This window comes from Orcinus orca, chromosome 9 (genome assembly GCF_937001465.1).
Source record: "Orcinus orca chromosome 9, mOrcOrc1.1, whole genome shotgun sequence".
Lineage (NCBI taxonomy): Eukaryota > Metazoa > Chordata > Mammalia > Artiodactyla > Delphinidae > Orcinus > Orcinus orca.
In genome coordinates, this window is record NC_064567.1 from 48,609,624 (window position 1) to 48,633,849 (window position 24,226).

A 24,226-nucleotide genomic window follows, 5' to 3' on the forward strand; every position below is an offset into this window, starting at 1 on the left:
CACAGCATTTTGTTCCGAGAGACAGCAATTTCCCTTTCCATTGCGTGGGCTTGGCCTTGGCAGTGGGGAGGGGTTCCAGGTGAGAAAGGGGTTGGGAGTGGGGGGCTGGGGAGCTTAGGGGCTGCATATCGGTTGCTGTTGCAGCTAAGTTTGTTTAGCTTTGGAACCACGGCCTCAGCCCGGGTCAGGGGGAGTGCGGCCGGTGAAGAACGACAAAGAGGCGCCACCCCAGAGGAAGGTCTCTCAGCCACGGCCTCCCCACCCCCACTCTTGCTCCCCAAAAGCGCCAGCCACGGCCGCTTCCCGGGCGTCCGGATGCTCGAGGCCAAATCCCGCTGGTCCTCAGCGGCCCTCTTCTTTCCCCTCGGTACCCCGGGGGCGGGGAGGGGCGCTGTCTTGAGTCCCCGGGGGTTGCCCACGGGCGTCCTGGAGTCGGCTGCCGGCGGGCGGCCCCTTATCTCGTGAGGGGCACCTCCTCCCTCTGGTCCAGCGCCACAGAGGAGGCCTTGCTGAGCACGGAGGGCGCGAAGGTGAGGAAGGAGTCCGAGCGGGAGGTGGAGGCACAGGTGAAGTCCGAGGCAGCGGCGGCGGCGCGGGGCGCCAGCCCGTTGGCCGGGCCGCCGTGGCAGGCGAGGCAGGAACAGGGACCGCCGGCCGCGGTGCCCAGTCCGTGCGCCGGGCCCGGGTAGAGCGGCGGGTGGCGGAAGGCGCACAGCAGTTCGGGCCGCGGGTAGGGCTGCGAAAGCACGCGGAAGGTGTCGAGCGGGCGCAGCGGCCCGCTGAAGGGCGAGGCGGCGGCGGACGCGGCGGACGCAGCGCCCAAGCCCACGGGCGAGTAGTAGGGCAGGGGCAGGTGCGACGGGAAGGGGTAGGGCAGGCCGCCCGCGGCCGCCGCGTGGCTCATCATGTACGTGTAGAAGGCTGGGTCGGCCGGGTGCGGCCAAGTCATGGCCAGCCGCTGCCGCTTGTCCTTCATGCGCCGGTTCTGGAACCACACCTGGCGGGGAGGAGAGGAGCGGGTTCGGCGGCCGCGCGGGCCCGGTGCGCAGAGCCCAGAAGTCCCGCCCCACTGCGGGCGACGGTGCCGGCAGCACAGGAAAGAGCGGAGGCGGAGCCCCTCTGGGCGGGGGCGGATGCAGATTCCCCCCCCCCCCCGCCCCGGAGCTGGAATCCCTCCCGGAGAGGCTCAGGGAGCCACTCCAGTCTCTGTCCCTCCTCCCCTCTGCCCACGCCGCCAGGACGCCGGAACCCGGTGTGGATGGCAAAGTAATGGGGGCACCGAGGACTCCACCGGTCTGAGGCGGCGGGCAGAGATTCCCCGGAAACATGTCCCTTTCCTGCTGCTCTCGCATGGGGCACTTCCTTGTCACCTGCACAGGCACTTCATCCCCGCTGTTTATTTGGCTAGGAAAGGGACCGTCAAGCGCATGGCAGCCGCGCTCGCCTAGGGACCGTCAGGTGGGCAAATTGCTGGCACCTGGCACCTGCACCAGGCCTAGCCACCCCCGGCCTAGCTGCCATGTGGGCAGGGAGACTCCAGGCCCCAATTCCTAGCTAACGATTTAGGAAGTGGGAAGTTGGTATTTATCTCCTCCTGACTGGGTGCACCCCGTCTTCCTGGTCCCTGGAGCTCTTACCTTGATTGTGGTTTCCGGCAGGTTTAGAGCAGCCGCCAGCTCACATCTCCGAGGCCTGGATACATAGTTCTCCCTGTAGAATTCCTTCTCCAGCCGTGCAATCTGCTCCCGGGTGAAGGCAGTACGGTACCGTCGCATCTGGTCACTAGCACTGCAGGCCAAGGTGCCCTGGGAGCCACCACTGCCATTGCTTTTGGGAGCCTCGCCGCTGCCATTGGGACTGCTGGCCAGTGCCTCGGAGCCAGGCCCTGTGCAGGGAGCCCAGAGTATACGCACACACAGCACACACAACAGACACACAGACACTGCTCATGTGGGGCTGTAGGCCAAGGGTGTGTATGGAGGGGTGATGGAAGGGGACATTCCCCTTCTCAGTAGCCTCAGACTCTGCCTCTGCGGGGGTGGCAGGGACTTTGAGAACCCAGGAATGGAGGACAGAGGCTCACCATTCAGAGGAGCACACAGCAACCATTAGGCCTGGCTGGGCTGCTGTTTGGGAGGCCTCTCTGTAAGGCCTGCTGGGAACAAAAGCCCCAGCCGCCCTGGCTACCTGCCTCGGGGCACAGGGGAGATGCAGCCGCTCTGAACTTTCTGCCCACCATTGACAGGTGTGGGCAAGGATATGCATATCTGACAGGCAAGTGAGTTGAGATGCACCTTTGTGCTGGAGCGTTGCAGGAAGTTGGGCAGGGACTGAGTTTCCTTGCTTTGTGTGCCAGGCTGCGGTGCAGGTGTGGGAATGTGCACTAGGCTGCATATGTTGTGGAACGGCACAGGGGTGTGTGAGTATCCTGTTACCTCACTACGTATGAATGGAGTATGGATTAGTCTGAGGGTATGCTATGCTTAGTCTGGACCGAGTGGACAAGATGGTAATGGGTGGATGTGGGTACTCAACGAGGTGTTGGCTGCCAAGGCCAGGGGGTGGTTTTTCGTCCATACCAGGCTCTTCTCACCCACCCGCACGGCTTTGTGGAGGAGTGTCTGCTGGTGGGCTCTTCCAACTAGCTTTCCACCCCTCTCAGGGAGACTCCCTTCCTGCTCATTCACCCCCCCCTCCCCGCTAGCCCCTGGTCAGGGAGGGGTTCTCCAGCTACAGCAGTGTGACGGCCCCCCCATATGAGTGTAACCCAAGGAAGGGGGGGCTCCTGCCCCCTGCAGCTCCTTTTCCTTTGGGTGGAGAAGTGGGACTAGGAAGGAAAGGGGAAGGGGGGAGGGCCAGAGCTCTGCCTTTTCAAATGCAACCGGAGACCAAAGGCAATTAGATCATTGGGACCATTTCCGACCTGGCGCCACCGAGCCCGGGAAGTGACAAGGTAATTTGGACCTCTGACCGACGTGCAAACTGGCCGAAGGGCCGCAGCACCCGGGCGCCCGAGTTGGCCGCGATTTTACGGTCCTTTATGGACTCCCGGCTTCCGCGCCTGGATACTCCTTACACTCCGCCAGCCACAAACTGCCCGGACCCGCGTTTGATCTCGCCCACGCCGGGAGAAGGTGTCTTCCCCGCGCCGTTGAAGCAGTGCCTCAAAGCTCTGGGGGGTTGGGGTGCGCTTTGAATCCCCCTCAAGCCCAGGGCTTGCGTCTCCCTCCTTCCCCCAAAGCACAGCTGTCACCCTCAGTCCCGCCAATGCCAGAGCACAGAAGGAGACCCCCCGCCAGGGCGCAGATAGCGGGGGAGAGTTGCTCAGGTGGGTCCCCCCAGCCACCCCGCCCTGGGGGAAAGGAGTGTCTTCCTCTCCTCCAGAGCTGAAGTGGAAGGTGGGCGCGTTGGGAGGCCGGGGGAGAGAAGGGGCGCGGTGGCTACCTTTGCTGTGCTGGTACTCGGCGTTCCCCGTGGCGCAGTCCGGGGTGCAGCTCACCTCGATTTCTTCATAGAAATCCGACTCGGTGTCCGAGCTGCTGGGTTGCCCCTGGCCTGAGAGGCTGTCGGCGGAGGCAGCCGGAGGTCCGGGGCCGAGCACTGCGGCCCCGGCTGCCCGCGACTCGGCGCCCGGCCGCGCAGCGCTGCCTGCTAGTCCGTCGACCGGCTCCTCTTCCAGGCCTCCCCCGCCGCGCTCCCGGGCGGCCGGAGGACCAGCCCGCGGACTCAGGCAACCACGGGGCACCATCTTCTCGGGCGGCTCGGGCAGCGGGCTGCCCACGGCTTCGGACAAATTGGAGACCCTCTTGCCAACCAGAGTGCCAAGCTGACCCCCATCCAGAAACATAACCATGTCCTTTCGGCTCTCCATCCCGGGCTCTCAGAGTGGGGGGAGGGGGAAAGACCCAAGTGAGCTCCTAGCCCCCCGGCTCCCTGGGTCCCCAGCGGTCCGACAGATCTTGGCTGCGGGGGGGAGAAAGAGGCCAGGCGACTGGGCGAGCGCGGAGCGGCCGGAACGCGGTGTCGACGGTGACAGCGGTGGTGGCGGTGGGGAGCTGGGGGTCACCTTGTGATGCGAGCGCTCCTCTGTGCCGCACCGCCTCTGGGAGGAAGCCCCATTGCCCTCTTCTTTCTAAGCTGTCATCCTCCTGCTGCAATCGTCATTACAGTACCGCTGGTGACGCCACTCGGCGAGCGCAAGTGGATAAATAGAAACGTCTGCTACAGCGAAGATGAAAGGAGACCCGCAGCTAATGGCTCGGCAGTGATGCGCCAGGTGTGGGCCTCGCTCGAATGGGGAGGAGAGTGTGAAAACAGAGAGACACACACACTGAGAGAGGGAGACACCCAGGCAGAGGGGATGCAAATGGAATTCCGCAGAAAGAAAAGAGAGCTTAACGCGGTGAGTTCCGCAGAGGCTGCGGGACTCGGTAATTGAATACGCTTTTGGAATATTTTTTTTTCTTATTGTTGTTCGGGCTTTTGTTTTCTTAACTTGGTGCCTTCTTCTAACACCGATGAGAGAATCCTTAACTGAATTTTAGAAGTGTGAAGGCCGGTTCACAAGCCTCCCTTCTCTCGTCATTATTACAACTGCCTGTCCCTGGCGAGCTAACCTCGCCCGGGCTCCAACGTCTTTTTTACCAGCTACTGAAAAGCATATTCCCTCCCCCGCAAGTTGTCTGGAGAGCTTGAGCCTGGGGTCTCTTTCCTCCCTCCTCTTCCCTCCCAGCCCCTACCCCCAGCTGTCTCCTTCCTCCTGGGAACTAAAAGAGAACTTTGCCATTTTTCGTCCCCAAGGGGCAAGAGATAAATGTCTTAATATTTTTCTTTAAAGACGGCCTTGGCTGCTGACTCCAAATGTTCGCTTTTTTTTTTTTTAAATCCCCCCCTCCCCATCTAGGTGGCCTTAAGCTTTCCACAGCCCAGCTTGACCTCCAGAAGGCTATTCATGGAAGAAATCGCTTTCCCATTTGCTCGGGCCTCGCCTGCACTTCAGGTATGTAGGGTGGGGAGAGGTTCTAAGGGTAGCCTTTTTTCTTCTCTTGCCTGTATTTTAAGGTATTTGTTCAGAGTCAACGAATTCCCCCGAAACAGGTTTTGGGAGTTCAGAAGCGCCGGCAAATGCGGCCCCCGCAGTGGCAGCGGCAGCGGCAGCGGCAGAGGCTCCTAGCTGGGAGAAGGTGTTATTCTCACCCAGAGATTTGGTGCAGGGGTCGAGAACGACCAGCACGCAGCATTGGGGTTCACAGAGGGTTGACTCGCAGGGTTCTCCCTCACGCCCTGCCCCGGGGCTTTGGTCCCCTGCTCCAAAAGTGGGTGGCGTTGGGAGAGAAGAGAGAGAAGTCATCGAAAATGCCATGAAAGCACAAGTGACTGGGGTTCTCATCAATCGTCGCGAACAGAAAGGGGACCCCCGTGGCAGGGCTGAGGGGCGTGAGCAGTGCTGAATATATTTGGGAACAGCCACAGGCTCCCTCTCAGGTCTTCTTCCAGGGAAGGTGGAACCCATTAGGAAACTGACCCCTTGCCAGCTTTGAGCAAGTGTGTCCGGGCCAGGTAGGTGGGCTGGGTCTCTCCCCACTTTGCTGAGGCTGGGAGGCAGGCCCCTCCTTGGCTCTGCAACCCTACAACTCTCCTTTCTCTGTCCCCTCCTCAGAGCTTCTAGCGCTAAGCTGACAGCCGCAGAAGTCTGCCTTGCACCACCTCCTTCTAGATGTTCCAAGACAAAGCCCCAACTTGTGAAATTCTAAAGAAAAGTCCTTCTGTCACTAAGTTTTTTCTTTCTTTCTTTCTTTCTTTTTTTTTTTTTTTTGGTCTTCTATCTCTTACTTTTCTCTCCTCCTTCTCCTCCTTTTTCTTTTTCTCTACTCCTCTCTCTTCTCCCTGCCTCAGTCTTCCTATCTGTGGGCTTCCAGAGGTGGTGGAGGAAACAAGGAAACACAAAGTCCCTTCTCAAGTACTGCCTTTGACTTCTCCCCCATTCCATGAGAAGATGCTCATTAACCTCCCCTGGGGTGGGGTGTGCAGAAGGATCTGGACGGTAATGTTTGCACAAACGTCTCCACTCCCTGGAACTCCCAAAGCCACCAGGTGCTGAGCACTGCTAGCCCCCAAATCCTGGAGAATATTTTACAGGTGAGAGGAGCAATTGGGATCAGATCCCAGAGGCTTTTGCCCTGGTGCAGAGTTGTCCTAGGGTGCTGGGGTGCCCTGTGCTTTCCAGCTGGTAGCCAGAGGCTGAGGGAGCAGTTGGCTTGCTCTTTCCTTCCTGTCAAAGTCGAGCCACCAGCGTTTGTGTTAGATCTGCCACTGTCCTCCACCCTCGGCAGGGCCCTTCCAGCACTGGGCCTGGGGCAAGCCTTCCCTCCCCCCCTTCATCCCCCGCAGACCTCCACCAACTTACAGCCGTCCCCGCTGTGCTCACCTCCAAGAGGCCAGTTCCTCAGAGGGACTCCCGGTTCCCGCCCCGCCCCGCCCCGCCCCCACTTTGCATTCAATGGGAGTGCTCTGCGTTTGATCCTCTTTTCCTCTGGGGTTTTCCCTGCGAGATGAAAGCGGAGTAGGATTGAAAGATCAAGAGGTGGCACTTGCGTCTCCTTCCTGGGTCCGGCCCATCCGAGCGGGGCTTCCCCTTGCGTCCCAGGAGGAAGGAGGCTCGAGTCCGGGTTCAGCCTCTCCGGTAGGGGGGCTGCCTCCTTGTGGCTTCGGAGCTGAAGCTTCAGGGATGCCCCATCCCTCTCCCGGTTCCTGCCTCCGCCCTTTCAAAACACCTCAATTTTCCCTGTCTTTAGGGGCCTAAGATGCCCCCGAGCGCAAGAGGAAAAAAAAATTTTTTTTAACCAAATGTCACTTCTTCCAAAAGCATCTTTCACCAACATCAGATGAAGAGGTCGAATTTTTAACAAGAGAAAGAAGAAAACAGGCGGGACTCGATAAGAGCACTGTTTCTGGTTGGGGTTTTGTGTGTGTTTCTTTTGGGGGGTGTTTGTTTCTGTTTGGTTGGTTTTTTGGTTTAGGGGGAGGCGTTTTGATAGCGTGGTTATCACTGTGTCATGAAGGTTATTCCCTACGCGGCAGGAGAAAAAAGGTAAATTCGCAGAGGGGATGCAGCCCGCGTCGCCGAGGTCTGGGCAACCTCATAAAACCAGAGAGGGGGTGATAGCAGCCTAACTGGGGTCCGGCCCGGGCCCCCAAGGCTTCTCACCTCCCTCGGCGGGGAGGACAACCCCCTCCCCTCCGCGGGCCTGCTGTCCCCTCCCCCGCTGGGGCGGCGGTTTTAGGTCCAGCCGGCTCCTCAGGGATTGAAATTCTCCGGACTTCAAAAGCTCGCGGCTCCGCTTCCGCCCGGCTGGGCTGGGCAGGGGGTGGGTGGGAACCCCGGGGAGGAGACGCGGAGATAAGATGCGCGGGTTGTGTTAAATGGAATCGGAAGCCGGGCCTGGGCACAAGACGCGCTGATCCGCTGGAGCCTCTTCGCTTCCCGAGAAAACCCCGGCTCCGGAGAGCGGCGGCAGGGGGTAGGGAACGCCTCGGTGGCCTGCGGACCCTCTCGGGGCCATAGTCTGAGGCCCTGAGCACCCTCTCCAGCCAGCTGCGGGGCCTCCCGGCAGCAAGCACGAGTCCCCGCCGAAAGGAAGGGGCGAGGAGACCTGGGACAGGGGAATAGGGTTCGGGAGCTAATTTGGCTGCTTCAGTGCCAGCAAAATATTGATCAGGGAAAAGTTGTTTTCGCTTCTCACTTTAGTAAAATGTAAGAACAAAGGGAGCTTCCCTTTGAACAATAAGCGTCGCCGGGCTCCCGGGGCATTGATTTGGGGCCCTCGGTCATCTTCCAAGCTGTGGCGCGCGGGCTGTGGCGGTCGAAGTTCCCGCGCGGCTGGGTCGCCGCTGCTGTAATAGTGGGAGGTGAGGGGACTTCTGGCGGTCGGTCCCCGTCTCATCCCTGGCAGCTGCCGACGCCCATTTGGGAACCCAGAGCCCAGAGGTACCTCAGGGTGTGCCCCACTTGGACCAAGGTCCACTGGATCTCAGATGCCCAGAGGTAGGGTTTTTCCGGGATGGGGGGGGGCGGCGGTGCGGATCATCCCTGACCACATCCCCCGCCCCGCCCCTCGCCCACCGTGCAGAGGGAGTTGGTGGCAGTGGGCTCCACAGAGCAGCTTCTCCTTGGGGCAGGCAGAACCTGCGGCTTCTGGAACTCCAAACAAGCACCCCCTTCTCTCTGTACCTCCTGGAGTGAAGGCACCAGGGACAGGAAACTGGTGGCTTTCACCACCCCACCACTCCTGCTCCTCAGGTACTCACAGACAGCCAGTCCTGCAGCCACTCTTGCTTCTACACCTGTCAACTCTAGGCTCCTGTAGGCCTGAGCCCGGGGACATCCGAACCCTGAGCTTGGGGTTATGGACTGGACAGCCCACATCCTTACACCTACCACCTGCCCATCCGGGAGCTGGAGGACCAAGGGCAGGACTGGTGTCCTGAGGACCTCCCCAGGCTCAAGGCTTGCTCCTTCCTCAAGCCACCAGCTGCAAGGGCCCAAGTTCTGGTCAAGTAATTCCCCAACATGCAAGCACCCAAAGACCCAGACGTCCCCCTCCCCTATCTTAGCAGAGATGGTATGGGTTTTTTTCACCATTAGTATCCTGAAATTTGCTTTCATTACAAAGTGCATTGATGCCCATTTCTCCTTTAATCTACATAGCACTTCCTTTAAAAGACCTCAACAAGCAGCAGCGCCTTTTCTCCCACACAGATAGGGTGACCGGTGGTCTTGACTCATGGCCAGGGCCTGGCTGAATGTTGGGCCCTGGACTAATGCTCCTTCCAAGTCCCTGTCCCTCCCTGGCGAGCAGGTATGCCCAAACACCCAACAGTGCCTTAACTCTCCATAAGGCATCCTCCACAAACCCCCAGGCTTTTCTGGGATCAAGCTGGGTCCAGGGGCCTCACAGGGTGTCCACCCGCCCCCAGAATCAGAAGGCTCAAGACCCACATACCTGGGCTGTCCTCACCCTGCTCCTCCATGATTTCCCAGGAGGGCAAAGAGGAACCCCATGTGGAAATCTGGAAGCCCCACATGATAAAGAGCAGTCACTGTTCTAAGCATTTCACCTGTATTAGCTCTTTTCATTGTCACAACAGGCCCTAAGGAAGATATTATGAATCATCCCTATTTTCTGAAGCACAGAGAGGAGGCTCATATATAAACGACTCAACTCCCATCCCTCTAACTTCAGGTCCACACTCAAAACTGGAGCCATTAGAAACTGCCAGGCATCGCATTCTGAATCTTTCCTTCCCAAAACTCCACTTGTGTTTTTTTTTTGCCAAGGCCTTTTCTCCTCCGTACTCCCAGAAAAATTCACAGGGGCTAGGAGAAGTGTGTGTTGCGGGCATTGGAGGGTGGGGGTGTGTGGGGAGAGGTGTAGGCACCTAACCTCTAGCCACTCACTTTGGGCATGAAGGAGAGTAAATAATAAAATGGCCCAAAGCCATTTGGAAACTTGTCCCAGAGAAGTCCTCCAGGCCTTACCCTCTTTTAAGAAAGGGATCAGAGGCTGGGTGGGGATTATGCATATCTGCAGAGTGGCTGGAGTCACCCTTAGGGATGTGGGGTAAGAGAGACTAACTGATCTACTCAAGCAGGTGGGAAGAGTCCTCAGGGCCTGAATTCCAAAATAGGAATGTCACTGCAGCAGCTGGTTCTGGAGACCCTAAGACACAAAGTCTGGTCCGTCTTTGACCATTACAATCCACTGAGGCCCTGAGCACCTATCTGGAAAGGGGCAAACTCATCAGGCTTACCTAACCAGTTTTAACATCTTGGGAGTCATGGCCATTCACATATCTGGCAAATCTCTCTCCAGAAAAGTGCACAGAGACATTGAAGTTAGCCTTCAGTTTCCAAGATTCCCCTACCCTCTACAGCCCCTACAGAGCCACCAAACTTCAGACACAATTGCCTGATCCCTTTGATGGGGGGGGGGTATGGTTTTACCAGATGTTTTCCCTTAGATGGCAGCTACCTCTCTCCACCTGTCTTCCAGGATTGATTGGCCCAAGGGACAAAACCTGAGGGACTGGCTAGGCCTCCCCACACATCCTCAAGGCTCTGCACGTGCCTCCATTTAAAACCAGACCCTGGAGGTGCATCTGGGTGGAGAGAATGGCGGCGCTGGTGATTCTGCTGTAACAGGCAGGACTTAGTTGGGGCTGACCTTCCCTTGGGATAAGGGCAATCCAGAGTGCAAGGAGCTGGTGGTTACTATGGAGGCCCACACGCCATGGGTTGCTTTCCCTCCTGGGTGTGGTGGGGGGTGGCGGTAGTAGTCCTTCGGTTTCATTTTTAATAGATTTTGACCGGGTCACAAACCCTTTCCAAGCTTTCTGGACTGCCCAAAGGCCAAAAGAGCCTGACAGCTCCCCTCCCCCCTCCAGTGGGGCGCCGCCCCCCACTCTCACCCCGGTGCTGGTAGAGGGAACCCGCCTACTGAGGCGCCCGTCTGGGTGGTCCAGCGCGGGGTGTGGGGGGGAGAGATCCGGGACCCCTACTTGGTGGAGTCGTTACCCAGTAGGATCTCTCTTCTAAGATTTAACTAGCCTTAAATGCCCTAACCGCTCCCTCCCGGTGCGGGTCTCTGTGTGAGTCTCTGTTTCTGCGTGCTCGCTGACCGCGTGTCTGTCTCTCCCGGTTCCCGGGCCAAGGAGGAGGCCGCAGCCCCCTCCTCTCTCCCCACTCGGCCTCGCCGGGTCAGGAGACGCGGTGGCGCCGGACTGCGAACGGAGGAGTTGGTCTCCCGGGTGAGGGGTAGGGGAACCGCCCCCACGCGAGGAAGTCCAACCAGTTGGGCCGGCTAAGCCTCTCTCTACGAAATGGAAAAACCTTTGTGTGAGGAGTTCTGGGGACTGATTTTTGTAGAGCCCCTCCTGACCCGGGCTAGTCCCTTCCTCCTATTGAGCTTCACGGAGTCCCGATGGGGTACAGCGCCTCCGGTTATGCAGAGGGAAAACTGACTCTCAGAGAGGTTGATGGACTTGCCCAGGGTCACACAGCTGGGAAGTGGCCGAGCTGGGATTTTAACCTAAGTAGTCCAGCCTGCAAAAGCCAGATTCTCTTTGTGAGGTTAATGCTGCGCCCCCAGGACCGAGGACTACGTTCCCTGAGACCGCAGATAGACCACTGTGGTGCCTTGGGTATGACTGAAAGACCTGGACAGAGGCCACCTTTCTCGGGTTGGTTGGGTGGATGCTGCTGCGGCCCCAGCAGAGGGTGAGCGGTGAGCGGAGGTCAGCTTCAGCTGTTACCGTAAGTCTCAGAGGAGCGGGGCACAGCGGGAAGGGCGGCTAAGAACAGGGAGGGCCGTAGGGCGCCGCGACGTGGAGGGACTGTGAGTTCCTGGTTCAGAGCCTTTCGGCGAGCCAGTGAGGGTGCGCACGAGCCTGCAGTTGTGAGTTTCGTAGGTGGGGTACCAGTTATCAGGGGGTTGTTGTAGTGGAGGGAGAGCAGGAGGAATGTCGGCGCAGAGGACAGGGTGTCAGCGGCCCAGCACTGGAGTGCGCGCACAGTCTGGGCCCGGACCTGGAACCTCAGTCCCTTCCTGTCCCCCACAGGGCCGTGCGAGGTGCGGCCGGGAGCCCCCTGAACGTCCCTGTCCGGCCTGAGAGCCGGTCAACCGCCCCGTCCTGTCCCCGCGGCCCTTTTCTGCGCCCTCCTCCGCTCCCGCCCCTTGCCGCCGCAGTGACAAAGCGCAGCTCCTGAACTGCTGTCTTGGTGCGCCCCCCACTGCCGACCGCCAGAGGAGGAAGTCGCGGCTTGTCTTAGCATCTTCGCTGGCTCTGATCCCGCGACTCTGCAGTGGGCGGCAGCCCAAATCCCCTATCCGGGAAGCCCACCTTCGCTCGGTAGGGAGTCTCACCTCGCCTTGCGCGCCCGACTTCTGAGCTGGACCCCAGGAGGGATGGAAGGCAGGTCGCGGTCCCTTAGCCTTGGCTTCTAGGAAAGGGTAATTACCCGTGAGGGGCTGGAGGGAGCAAAACAGCTCTGGGACGCTACCCTCCCCCCTCCTCTGACACCGCACCCCCCCCCAACCAGTCGAGGCTTGCCTAAAGGAGGGTCGCATAGGCGAGGGTGCCTTATCGATTCCCCTGATCAGCCAGTATGATCAAATCATGCCCCCAACACACGGATCGACCCTATTTGTTGTGGTGCTCCCCAGGCATTGGGGAGCCCCTTGGACACTCCTGTCTCCACAGTCCTCCAGCGATTCTTTGAGCCTCACTTAGTTCTGAGCAACAACTTTGCTCGTAGCAATTCTCAGATTCCCTCCGACAGAGTTTCTTGAAGTGTGGTCCCTGCATCACCTGGGAACTTGTTAGAAATGTAAATTCTCTGGCCCCACTCCAGACTTATTGAATTAGAAACTCTGGAGGGGGGCCAGCGACTGGCACTTTAACAAGCCCTCCAAGTGATTTTGGTGCACACTCTAGTTTAAGAACTGCTGCCCTGTGGATTCCATCATCCTGGTTTCTAAGTTCCCATGATTTTCCACTCTGCCTGGAATGGCTTCTTATAAGTGTTTTTGTTTTGTTTTGTTTATTTCTTTATTTATTTCAAATTTCTGGTGCAGAGCTTTATGCCTCTTTCACCCATGTTTATTCACCCATGTTCTTTACGCTTTAGCAACTCTAGGTATCTCTTTGCACACTAACTTACTACCTAATGATGTCATCATCTAACTTAGCTCCTCACTCATCTTCTCATTCATCCACTGCCTAAGGACATACCTTACTCAGTGGCAGATTAGAAACTGCTCTGCAACTGCAGCAGCTGGAGCAGAGTTGAAAACTTGCCCTACCCAGACATTTCCTTCACAAAAGAAATCAGAGGCCTTGAGATGTGATTGGTTTGTTGGCTCTAGAGTGGGGAAGAGTAGATCTTCCATGTCTGTGTACCCCTATCCTGCTAGAGGACAGATGGAATGGAAAGAAAGGCCATGGGAGTAACTGGGTACAAGGAAAGGTGAGGCATAGAAATGGGTTTTCTAAGGGTCCCCCAAGGACTATGGGCAGGGACTCAAGGGGTTCTGTCAGTACCTCCTGCCTGCAGCCTCTTAGGCTTGAGATATACAAGTATTTTTCTTTTCAGATATCTCAAGATGGTGATTCAGGCATCTGCTGTGGTTGGTTAAAAGCAAGCAGCTTTAGTAGGAATCAAAAAGGCCTAACCATCTAATTATATATGTAAATGCTTTTTCATTCAGTCATATTTATCTAGTATCAGACATACTCTGGAATGTTATTTAATAAATTAAATTTACAACTAATGTTATAAATTAGGCAGCAAGAGGCCAAGGTGCCACCAAGAATAAAGAGAGCCATAGGGGCTTCCCTGGTGGCGCAGTGGTTCAGAGTCCGCCTGCCGATGCAGGGGACGCGGGTTCGTGCCCCGGTCCGGGAAGATCCCACATGCCGTGGAGCGGCTGGGCCCGTGAGCCATGGCCGCTGAGCCTGCGTTTCTGGAGCCTGTGCTCCGCCACGGGAGAGACCACAATAGTGAGAGGCCCGCATACCGCAAAAAAAAAGAGAGGGCCTAAATAACTTTGTGTACTGGGTACTACTTTAAATGCTTTACATGTATTATATCATTTAATACTCACAACTCCATGAGGCAAGATGGAGAAATCAAGTCAAAGAAGGGTAAAATGCTGACTCAAAGTCACATATCCTGTTAGAGGTGAGATTTGAATCCCAACACTATGATGCTAGAGGCCACTCTCCTACTCACTGGATTCAACCTGTGCCTGTGGAAGCCAACAGGTCATGCCCTGGGATCTCAGTGGATTGATTTCATTTCCAAAGAAGACTAAACTAGTTTGATGCCTGTGGATAATGCAACTTCACCAGGCATTACTACTACTAATATTAAGAACAATTAACCATTGGGTGGTCTTTTCTTACTTAGGTAACATTTTTACACCCACTGTCCCATTTGATACAATAATTCTGTGTAACAGGAAGAGCAGCTATTATCATAAGCCCCATTTGACAGATGAGGAAACTGAGGCCCAGAGAAGGTAAGTGCCTCCCCCAAATCACTCAGCTAATGAATGGCAAAGCAAGGAACACTGTTATTCCTTTTGACTTCTTTGGCTTTGTTTCTTAATTTTTTCTTTCATTCTCACTTTAAACACACATTCATGTATGTCATATTAAGCCTTGACACTTCTCTACTAGTTCAGGCTGCTGTTCGCTCCTCCCCAAGTCTCTAATGAGGTCGAAGAGGTCAGAGTTGTTCTTTCCAGTTTCCAGTTGAGGAAGCCAAGATTCAGAGAGTTCAGAGGACTTGACCAAGGTCACAGAGCCGCAATAAGGATCGAAGTCTTGGGCATTTCACAAACAAGAGTGTGAATTTTGCAGAGAACTCTATAGAATGAATTATTCTTAGTCCCTGTCCATCCTTAAAGCCTGGCAATACGGACAGACGCTCAAAAGACAGGCAGACAGTTGTGAAATACTACTGACAATTTACAAGTTTATAAAACATAATGTTAATGCAAGTTTTTATTAGAATGGACTTAAAGTTCTTTCATAACTTCCATTATTGGCAATATGTCAACTTTGGAATGTTTTCCTAATTATTCTGGAGTCAGCCTTACTGTTCTTGGAAAGAATTAGAAGAGGAGAGAAAGGTCACTTTTAAAAATAGGCATGGAAAGGACCAAAGAAACCCAGATCCAGGACGTAACTCTGCCCTGGTCTTAGGCCCTGAGGAAGGGGTCTGCACTTTCACAAGTGGCAACACTCAGGCCATACATTTAATCCTGAATATGGCCCATCTGCAAGTGAAGAGCCAGACTACCTCCAAAAATTGATGAATTTTCCTTTTATTAGAATCTGCCTTTCACTACAACCCTTATCTTTTCTCAGTACAGTTAATGGGAAAAAGCAAAAGCCCGTGTGCTCAGGCTCTAAGCTAAGGACATGATATGTGTTCTCATCTAAGCCTCACAACAATCCTCAGAGGAAAGTATGGGTCTCCCCATTTTACAGATGAGGAAACTGAGGCATAAAGAAGCTAACCAACTAGCCTGAGGTCACACAGATAGTCAATGGGAGAGTCAGGGGAAAATCCAGGCTTGTAAATACAAAATTTTATTTCCAATAGCTGTAAATCCACTTTCCCTGTGGATGTAGATTTTGAGGTCTGATCCAGCAGGAAAGGAACAAAAAGGAGCTGTTCTGAAGTGTAGTGAGGCCCGAATTTTGAGTCCAGGAGGAAGAAAGACAGATCCCAGAGGCCTTTGGGAAGATAGAAGATAGACAGATCCCAGAGGCCTTTGGGAAGATAGAAGAAAGACAGATCCCAGAGACCTTTGGGAAGATAGAAGATGATCTGCAACTTCTATGAGAACAGAATCGATGGTGGGGGAGTGCTCTCAAACTCACCCAGCCAAGACTTCTGGTGCCTCAAAGACAGTTGGTAACAAGATAAGAGCATGCAGTTGGAGGCCAGAGCTTGAACTCCAATTCTGGAACTTACTTCAGTGACCTTGAGCAAATCGAAGCTGCAGGATGTCAGATCTAAGGGATGATGTGAGGCCTGCCTCTCAGAGCTGTTCTGAAGATTGAATGAGATACCACGTGGAAAGGGCCTAGCACAGTGTCTGGCCTACAGTGGGTACTCACTTCAGTGCCCCTACTTCACCCTATGTTTCCGATCCTCTTTTCTCAACATTATACTCTTGGTGAGTGAGAACCAGCAGTGAATGTGAAGTGGAATGGTGCCCAGGGAACCAGTAATATGTTTACGCCCCTCTCCCTACATGGTGGCTAACATTTCCCAGAAATAGCTACATAGCAAAACTGGCGTGCATTCATGCACTTGTTGGAGTTCAAACAAATATGGAGATGGTAACTGTATAACTGAAGTAAAGAAATTATCTGGCTGGCATCTTTGCAGTACCATCATAGATGGCGTCCAGGTTCCTGTGTCCTCCCTGTAACTCCATTCACTGGGAACTGGGTAGTGAGAAGAAAATCTAGATATGTCTAGTGTGATAATGGAATTTCCCCTTTATGGTAGATCAAAGGCATAGGCAGATGATACATAAATAATAATAGGGAACCATTGTTGCTTTCTTAACTGTAGTGGAAATTTAGCATAATGGTTAAGTGCCCAAACTCAAGTTAGACTGTTTGGGTTCTAATTCCAGTTCTGACACTCACTGTACTAGCAGTGTAATGTTAGGCAAATTACTTACCTTCTTTAAACTTCTTTTCTTCATCTGTAAAATGGGGCCACATGAAGATAAAATGAGTTAGTACATATATAGCACTTAGAAGGGTATCTAGCTTGTAGTAAGTCTCAGTTAATGCTAGTTATTACTACTGTGGTGTGTTACTTCCCTGTGAGCCCAAGGGATTTCTGTGAGTTTGTGGAATGAAAGGAAGATGAGTGAAGGAAGCACTCCATGCCTGGGGCAAATATACCAGTGGGGAGCCACTTCTATTCAGAGCCAAAGAGACCTGGGGTTCAATTCTGACTCCACCACTAGTTGGCTCGGACAAGTCTCTCAACCTTCAGGAGCTTCCCCGTAAAATGGGGGTGAACAATAGCTGCATGGCCGTCTTCATGCAGTTATTGGCCCGGATAGATCCCTATTGCCTACATTTTAGCTTTTAATCTTTGGAACCATGAAGTTTTCTTCTGCTTATTAAGGAGTACGCCCTCTGGGAGGAAGGACATTTTACGCCATCACCTGCTCAGTCCTTAGAGACCCAACAACACTTTACCAGTGTTATGGGAGTGGGTGAGAGGAAGGCCGGGGCAGGGCAGGAAGGAGGCACGGAGGCAGGATTGAGGAAGTGAGGAGAGCAGGATATGAGTGGACCTCCAAGACCTCTCACTTCCTTCACATTGTCAACTGAGGAGCATCCCGCCCAGTGCCTTACAGTAATGTCCCTGGTTTGATGCCACAAGTATAGTAAATTGCTAAATGAGAACTATTCCTGTCAGTCTCTTTTCTATTTTGAGGGAAGAGACTAAGTTTTGGTGGCATGGGACTTTCTTTGGTATCTGTGGGAGGTGGATAGTGTAAGAAATGCAAAGAGGCTGCCATGTTGGGCACTGTTTTCAGTGGGCATGGGGGTAAGAGGCTGGAAGTGGAAGCTGGTGAAGGGGAATCAGGTAGTTTTCCTTTCTGAATTGGCTGTACTTTTAAGCCAGCTCTCTGGAGAAAGGAGAAATCTTTGTAATGTATTCCTTCCACCTCCCAACATTTCACTGAAAACAGAAGTATATAAGCCCTTGCACTGTCATCTTTACTGTTCCTCTGTCCTGCTGCCTGGAGCTTGTCTACTGACATCCTGGACCTAGATATGGCAGAGCAACGAGGCGGAAGAAGCCTGGGTCTCTGACATCATAGAGCACAGGCCCACAAGAGAACGGGAAGTGAAGGAGTTCTGTTTTCCAAATTAAAAAGAGAGAACAGGACTTCTCTGGTGGCACAGTGGTTAAGAATCCTCCTGCCAATGCAGGGGACACGGGTTTGAGCCCTGGTCCGGGAAGATCCCACGTGCCGCGGAGCAACTAAGCCCATGTGCCACAACCACTGAGCCTACAAGCCACAACTACTGAAGCCCGCGCGCCTAGAGCCCATGCTCTGCAACAAGAGAAGCCACCGCAATGAGAAGCCCAAGCACCGCAACGAAGAGTATCCTCCCCTCGCCGCAACTAGAGAAAGCCCGCGCGCAGCAACGAAGACCCAATGTAGCCAAAAATAAATAAATAAATTTATTTAAAATAATAATAAAAAAATAAAAAGAGAGAACAAGAACGGGGAGGGGGGAGGTGGAGAGAGAGAGAGAGAGAACTATAAGAAAATGTAAATTTCCCAAGGTTTCTGGGTGGTGATAAAGGGGTGTGCACGCGCATGTGTATGTGTGTGTGTGTGTGTGTGTGTGTGTGTGTGTGTGTGATATTTTCCACTGACAAATTATACAACATCTTAATAGAACTTCAGGCTACACTAAGCCTTTTTCCAGGCAGGCAGCTGAACCGAAGAAAAAGTTGCTAGAGTACAAGCAGTCATCTAATTATGTGTACATGTACAATATGTCACTTTAAAAAATCATTTTACCTGCACAGTGATAACACCTAAGTGAGATACTGTAGAGAGATTGTGAAGAGGGCATATGAGAAGCTCCTCTGGAGACAGAATGAAAATGAACAAGCCTTTCTCAGGAGACCAACTGAGAAAAACAGCCAACTCTTGTATTTCTATTTCTGTTCTCAATTTGCTGTAAGACCTTAAGTGAGCTATTAAACATCTTGGACCTTATTAAAATGGGTGGTAATGTCATGTAGAGTGACTATTGTTAAACCTTCTTGATTTCAAATCCAAATTGATCCTCTCTCACACACAAAAATGTAGCTTTTGGAAAAAGCTGTTCACTTTTTGCTAAGGAGGTAAGGGGATCTGTTTGAAGAGCTCGTGCAGTTACAGATAGATCTTCCATATTCTAATCTAACATAAATGCCTCCGATTTTTATTTCCTTGATGGAGAAACATGAGGGTCTCTGGCCTGCTTTATGCGCTTTAGTCTTGGGTGAGAAAAGCTCCAAAGTAAAATAAGAAGCCGTTTCAGAAGTCTTCCTCCTTTTCTACATCAGTTATTATCTCTGACAACTCCCTTTTCACCCACCGTGTTTCCCTGTTTTGGTTTTATGATGGGGAGTCTCCACCACTGTGGGCCCTCTGCTAGTCTAGCCAATTCTTCCTGGCTCCCCAGTGAAAAACCGGAGACAGAACGAGGAACTGTGACAGGGCTGCTCACGTGACACAGCTTTTACTTTTGCTGTCTTCATCCACCCTGTAGGTGGCAAGTTTGAAGGTTCTGGAAAATTCCCCTGATGGCTAGGTGGATTTCCAATGGGATCAGATTAGCACATTCAAGTATAATTGCTATAGTACCAACCAGGTCTATTTTCAGACTGTGCATGAGGATGAGGAATAGCTGCCACAGGCCTGTGATGTTTCTTAGACGAGAATCCATCCCCTGAAAGCTGAAAGTTAGACACACGCCAGCCATTACGGATTTCTCCATTCTATAGGTGTAGATGGAAGCAAGGGAAACATGGTTGGTCTAACCAGTGACTAGGTCAAAAGCCCAAAAGCCCAGGTCAGGGTCATATGCAACATCTTTGGCCAATGACTGCATTTTACTGAGGCCCCTGGGCAACCAAGAGAATGGGCCAATGGTCAGGGAAATGGACTCTAGTACTGCCCCTGCCATTGCCTGGCTGGGTGACCTTGGACAAGTCACTTCACTCCTCTGGGCCCTTGTCAATAAACAGAGTGCCAATCCCAACTCTGTCACACACTGGTGACCTTGGCCAATTCACAGCATCAAGTATCAGAGGAAGCTAAAGGGATTTGTTTTTCAGGGTGTCCCCACCACGGCATTCTGTGACCCCAGCAGGGGATGCACACCGATACCTACAGGAGTAGCCCTGTAGTAGCAATGAGAGAGATGTCTTGGTTATATTAGGAAATTGAGAAGACTGGGATGGCAGATTCTCAGCACCAGCCAATAGAGTTGCCAGATGTTTCATTTTCAAGTGTTTTTACATGTTGGCAACTAATTTGAATTGTTATAAAATTCTGTATTGGCCAATGACTCTAGGTCAGAAGTGCCCTACTAAGGCACTTGGGGACTTCTGCATTCCACTGACCCAAGGAAGAGACCGACTAGGTGGGGACCTGGCGGGGAAGGGTGGTAGATGCAGGGTCCCCCACGTGGAGGACACGGCTGTGCTGGCCAAAGCTGGGCTGGCTCGTCTGAGCTCCTACCCCAGCCTACCCCAGCCTCAGTTTCCCGGGCCCACCTGCAGTGGTGTAGGTCAGCCTGGCCTGTTTACCTCTACTCCCGGGGTGGAAAAAGGAGGATGTAGCAGGCAGGAACCGACCCCTCGCCTGTGGGTACCGGACCTCCAGGGTCCAGCCAAAGCGGAGACGGGCGGGCTCGTTGCCAACAATGCCGCGGGCAGGTGCGGGGCGACTCGGTGACTCAGGCGTTGGAGGCCGCGGGCACTGTCGGCGGCGGGCGGGCTGGGGGGCGCGGGGTGAAAGGGGGGCGCGTAGCCGGGGAATCTCCAAACCGACGCCACGTATTTATCGGGAGGAAATTCGACCCTGGAGGAACAGTGGGCTGGGCGAGACCATTCCTGCCGGCTTCAACATGGATCCTCCACCTGCGAGAAAGCCTTGGGCTCCAGGCGGCAGGGTCCCATCCCTCCGAGTTGTGAGGAGCCCTGCAGACACCCCGATCCCCGGGGGCCCTTGCTCCGACCCGCCCCTCTCCTGGACACACCTCAGTGCTCCCCGACGTGGTGTTCCTTTCCAGGCCCCCCACCTATTCAGGTCAGCCCTCCACGGAGGTGGAGCTCTGGCCAGTTCAAATACGGAAGCCGATTTTCTACATGGTTCAGTTTGTGCAAAAGAACTTTGAAGACGGACGACGGCGTACAAGGACACTCACCCTCACGCTGTTGGTTAAAGGTAAAACAAACATACAAACCTTTAAAACCTCTTTGGAGGCAATTTTGATAGTTATGAATTTAGTTATTATTCCGTTTGTCCTCACGATCTCAGTTCTTGACATTTTTCCTGTAAGTTTTACAATGTGCTATGCAGTTTAAACAAGGTGATGTGCATAAAGCTTTCAGAATGCTAAGCTCTTTAGAATACTAAGAACATAGCTTTAGAATATAAAGCTTGCTGAATACTGAGTTTAATAAAAGTTAGCCACAGCTATTACTTACTCTTTTACAGCCCCTAAAAAAGCTTATGCTTTCCTCCATTCTCGCCTCCTCAAGACACTGTCCACGCCACATTCTCCTAATTGTTTCAGCTCCATCCCTGATTTAACGGAGATTCTAACAATAGCTTCTCCCCTGTGCTCTGCCTTCTCTCTCCTACCCAGTGGGAGGCAAATGACTATACCACAGTCTAAAGAACATCTAATTAGAAACCTGGATTCTGTCCTACCTCTTCTTCTGTGATAACCTCTGAGTTTTTAAAACAACTTTGCTGACATATATTTTATATATTATTAAACCACCCATTCCAGATGTATGATTCCATGATTTTTAGTAACTTTACCAAGTGGTGCAACCATCACAATAAATCAGTTTTAGAACATTTTCATTCGCCTCCCTCCCTCCCAAGATCCCTCATGACCTACAGTTAATCTTTCTTCCCACCTCCAGCTTGAGGCAACCACTAATCTGCTTTCGGTCTCTAAAAATTTACCTTTTCTGAATAATTTTAGATGGATGGTATCATACAATAACTAGTCTTTTGTGTCTTCTTTCACTTAGCATAATTTTTTAAGGTTCATCCATAATGTAGCATATGTTAGTGGTTCAATACTTCCTGTTTTATTGCCTGTAATATTAGAATGATTGCTACCATGTCTATGAGAATTACATTATATAACAATATTGATATTATATAGTTAAAGCTATTATTACACTTACATTACTGTAGGCACTGGGCTAACTGCTTTATTTGCATCATGAAGCTTAAACTTCACAACCGTCTTATGGGTTTATCTAGGTGATATCATATCCATTTTTGAGTTGAGGAAACAAGTTTAGAATTGTGAGCAGACTTACCCGAGGTCACAAATCAAGTAGGTGGCAGAGTGGGGACTTAAATCTAAATCTGTCTCACACAGGAACTAAAGCCAGAGTCACCCTCAAAATTAACAAATCTTGAAATTTCATACCCTTCCAGCATCACAAAAACAAAATCCAAGGAAACATTCACATTAACCCCACGAAAGAGATGGAGAAATGGCCAGGGCTTTGTCAATTGTAAATCCCCACTCATATGTAAGGAGTTTTCACTCCATCATATTCTCCATACCTGATGCTGCCCTGTTCTGAGAACATTCAGATCCATCTACCACCCAGTGGTACTTGAGAAAACTGTTTAGTAGGAAGATTCTGCTGGCACAGGCAGAAACACTCTTGTCTAAAGATTTCTAAAGAAAACTCCAGTTGTTGTTTAAAGTACAATAGTAAAACCTCTTTGAGGTTTCATGATGAGCCTCAGGCTGGCAACATTCACCTTCAAACGTGTCAGTATTATGAATGCATTAATAATATTTGTTTTATGAATAATAAACACAACAACAAGCCATGCTCCAAATCTGTCCTATTATTTCTGAGATACACCCAAGCCACCCTCATTCGTTGCAGAAGGAAGGGTCCTCAGAATGGAAGCCGAGCCCCTCATTCCACGGAAGAAGCCCTGAGATCACAGGAGGTGCCTAGGTCTTCTGGGGATGAGAAACCAAATCTTCCAGTCCCTTGGAAAGATCCAGGAGAAGCAGATGCTCAGATAAATGCCACCCTGGCTCAACAGCACTTAACTTTGATAATGATAGCATTTTCTTGCCTGTGTGCAGTGCCCTTTCACATCATTTATTCGTCGAATGAAAATAACTATTTGTTGGTGTTAGAGGTCAGGATAGTGGCTCCCGTTGGGGAGTAGTAAGGTGCTATGTTCTGTTTCTTGATCTCTTGCTGGTTACGCAGGTACTTCGGGATATTTTGTTGATCTTACGCACTTTTGGGTACATAGTATTTCAATAAAATTTATCCGAAAAGGCACAAATGAAAAATAGTTTGGAATGAAAAGAGCCGAGCGTAATGCCTGTCATATAGTAGGTGGACATCTCATATGTGTTCATGGAGTAAAGGACCGCATTTGATCCTATCACGTAGGATAAGCAGACGCGTAGAGTGCTGTTGATACTGTTGTCATTACTAACCTTTCTTCACAGGTTAGAAGACGTTCCAGGACTTTGCCCCACCACGCAGTTGGTTAAGTCGCAGAGCCGGGAGCCTCGGTTCCTGTCCCCCAGCCGGAAGAGGGTGGATCACTGCCCCATTTCGATTTCGCCGCCGCGCCGGCCCGTCCTGCTGCAGCCCCGGGCGAGGCGGCCGGAAGAAGCCGGGCTGCCGGAGGCGACTCTCCAGCCCGAAGCCCCGAGCGAGCTCCGAGGACGCGGCGGAGGCGGGCGTGAGGAGGCATCAGCGCGCTCGGTCAGGCCGGCGCGGTCTCCGCCCGCGGCCCGCGCTCCCCCGGGCTTCGCGTTCTCGCGGTCGCTCGCCGGGCCTGCCGTCCTCCCGGCCGCTCCGGTCCGTCCGTCCAAGCCTTCGCGGCCTCCGTTCCCTGGTCCCCTTACCCGAGCGACGGGGCCGTCTGACCCGCCCCAGAAAAAAAAAGACCCAATTTCTCAGCACTATTGGATATCAAACGTAGGATGTGACGGCGGCAGGAGGGAAATACAGAACTGTAAGAACAACACAGCTTTTTCCTATGCGAACCGCAAACGAAAACCTCCCACGTGGGCTCCCCTTGACCTGGACTTAGCTACACAAGGCCACCTATGGACCTGGCTCAGAGTGGCTGAGAGAGGGGGCTCCCCAGTCACACAGATCCTGGCCTTAGCCACCCAGCGCTGGGACCAGGCACGACTCCCTGACCCTCTGCCTCAGTTTCCTCATCTGTAAAACTGGAATAATAACCCTGCCCAACTCATAGGGGTGTGTTGAGAGTTAAATGAGATAATCCTGCAAAGCACATCATTTAGAACACAGTGGGCACCGGACAGTACTTCCTTTACCCTCCCTGACCCTTAGCCAAACTGCCGTCTGTGCTTGTTCCCAACAACCCCCCTCTCTGCCTGCCCCAGGTCAGAGACACCCTCTAGGCCCAGAACAAGCACCCTGGCCACCTGGCTGCCTGCCCCAACCGGACCCCCACTCCCTCGCCCTTCTCAGCGCACTATTCATACTGCTCTGTCCCTGGGTCCTTATCTCAGCCTTCAGTGCAATCATTTATGTAGCTGGGTTACCCCATCTTTCTCTCAGAAACCCACACGTGCACACACTTATGGACTATTAAGGCTGCTTGAGGATGTCCCACCTTGCTAGTGTTAAATGCAAAGTGGTGCCCAGCACAGAGCCTTGCTGACTCAATAAATGTCTGTTTGGGGGCTGTAGGTAGAGAAGGCCTGCTCCACCTCCAGCCTCCCCCTCCCAAACCTCACCCCACAGCCCCCTGCCCCCTTCCCTGCAGCTGGTGGTGCTAAAGACTAAGTCTCCACCCCCTCCCCCCAACTCAGAAGCCATATTCACCCTAGCCAT

The 24,226-nt window shown here is 53.0% G+C and overlaps 1 protein-coding gene across 1 annotated transcript; it reads right to left on the bottom strand.

Annotated features, from left to right (window-relative positions):
* Window positions 1-329: 329 nt before the first annotated feature.
* Window positions 330-4,104, bottom strand: EVX1 (even-skipped homeobox 1). The gene is made up of 3 exons (XM_004265668.2): window positions 3,445-4,104; window positions 1,638-1,885; window positions 330-997 (listed from the first exon to the last, which is right to left on the bottom strand). Exons 1-3 carry the CDS (start codon window positions 3,869-3,871, stop codon window positions 455-457), a joined length of 1,218 nt encoding a protein of 405 aa, XP_004265716.1. The 5' UTR covers window positions 3,872-4,104; the 3' UTR covers window positions 330-454.
* Between the last annotated feature and the right edge of the window lie 20,122 nt (window positions 4,105-24,226).

Coding starts and splice junctions, on each gene's coding strand:
- EVX1 (XM_004265668.2), bottom strand. CDS start 3,871: ATGGAGAGCCGAAAGGACATGGTTATGTTTCTGGATGGGGGTCAGCTT. Junction 1,886..3,444: donor CGAGTACCAGCACAGCAAAG/GTAGCCACCGCG, acceptor CTCCCTGCACAG/GGCCTGGCTCCGAGGCACTG. Junction 998..1,637: donor TGCCGGAAACCACAATCAAG/GTAAGAGCTCCA, acceptor CCTCCCCGCCAG/GTGTGGTTCCAGAACCGGCG.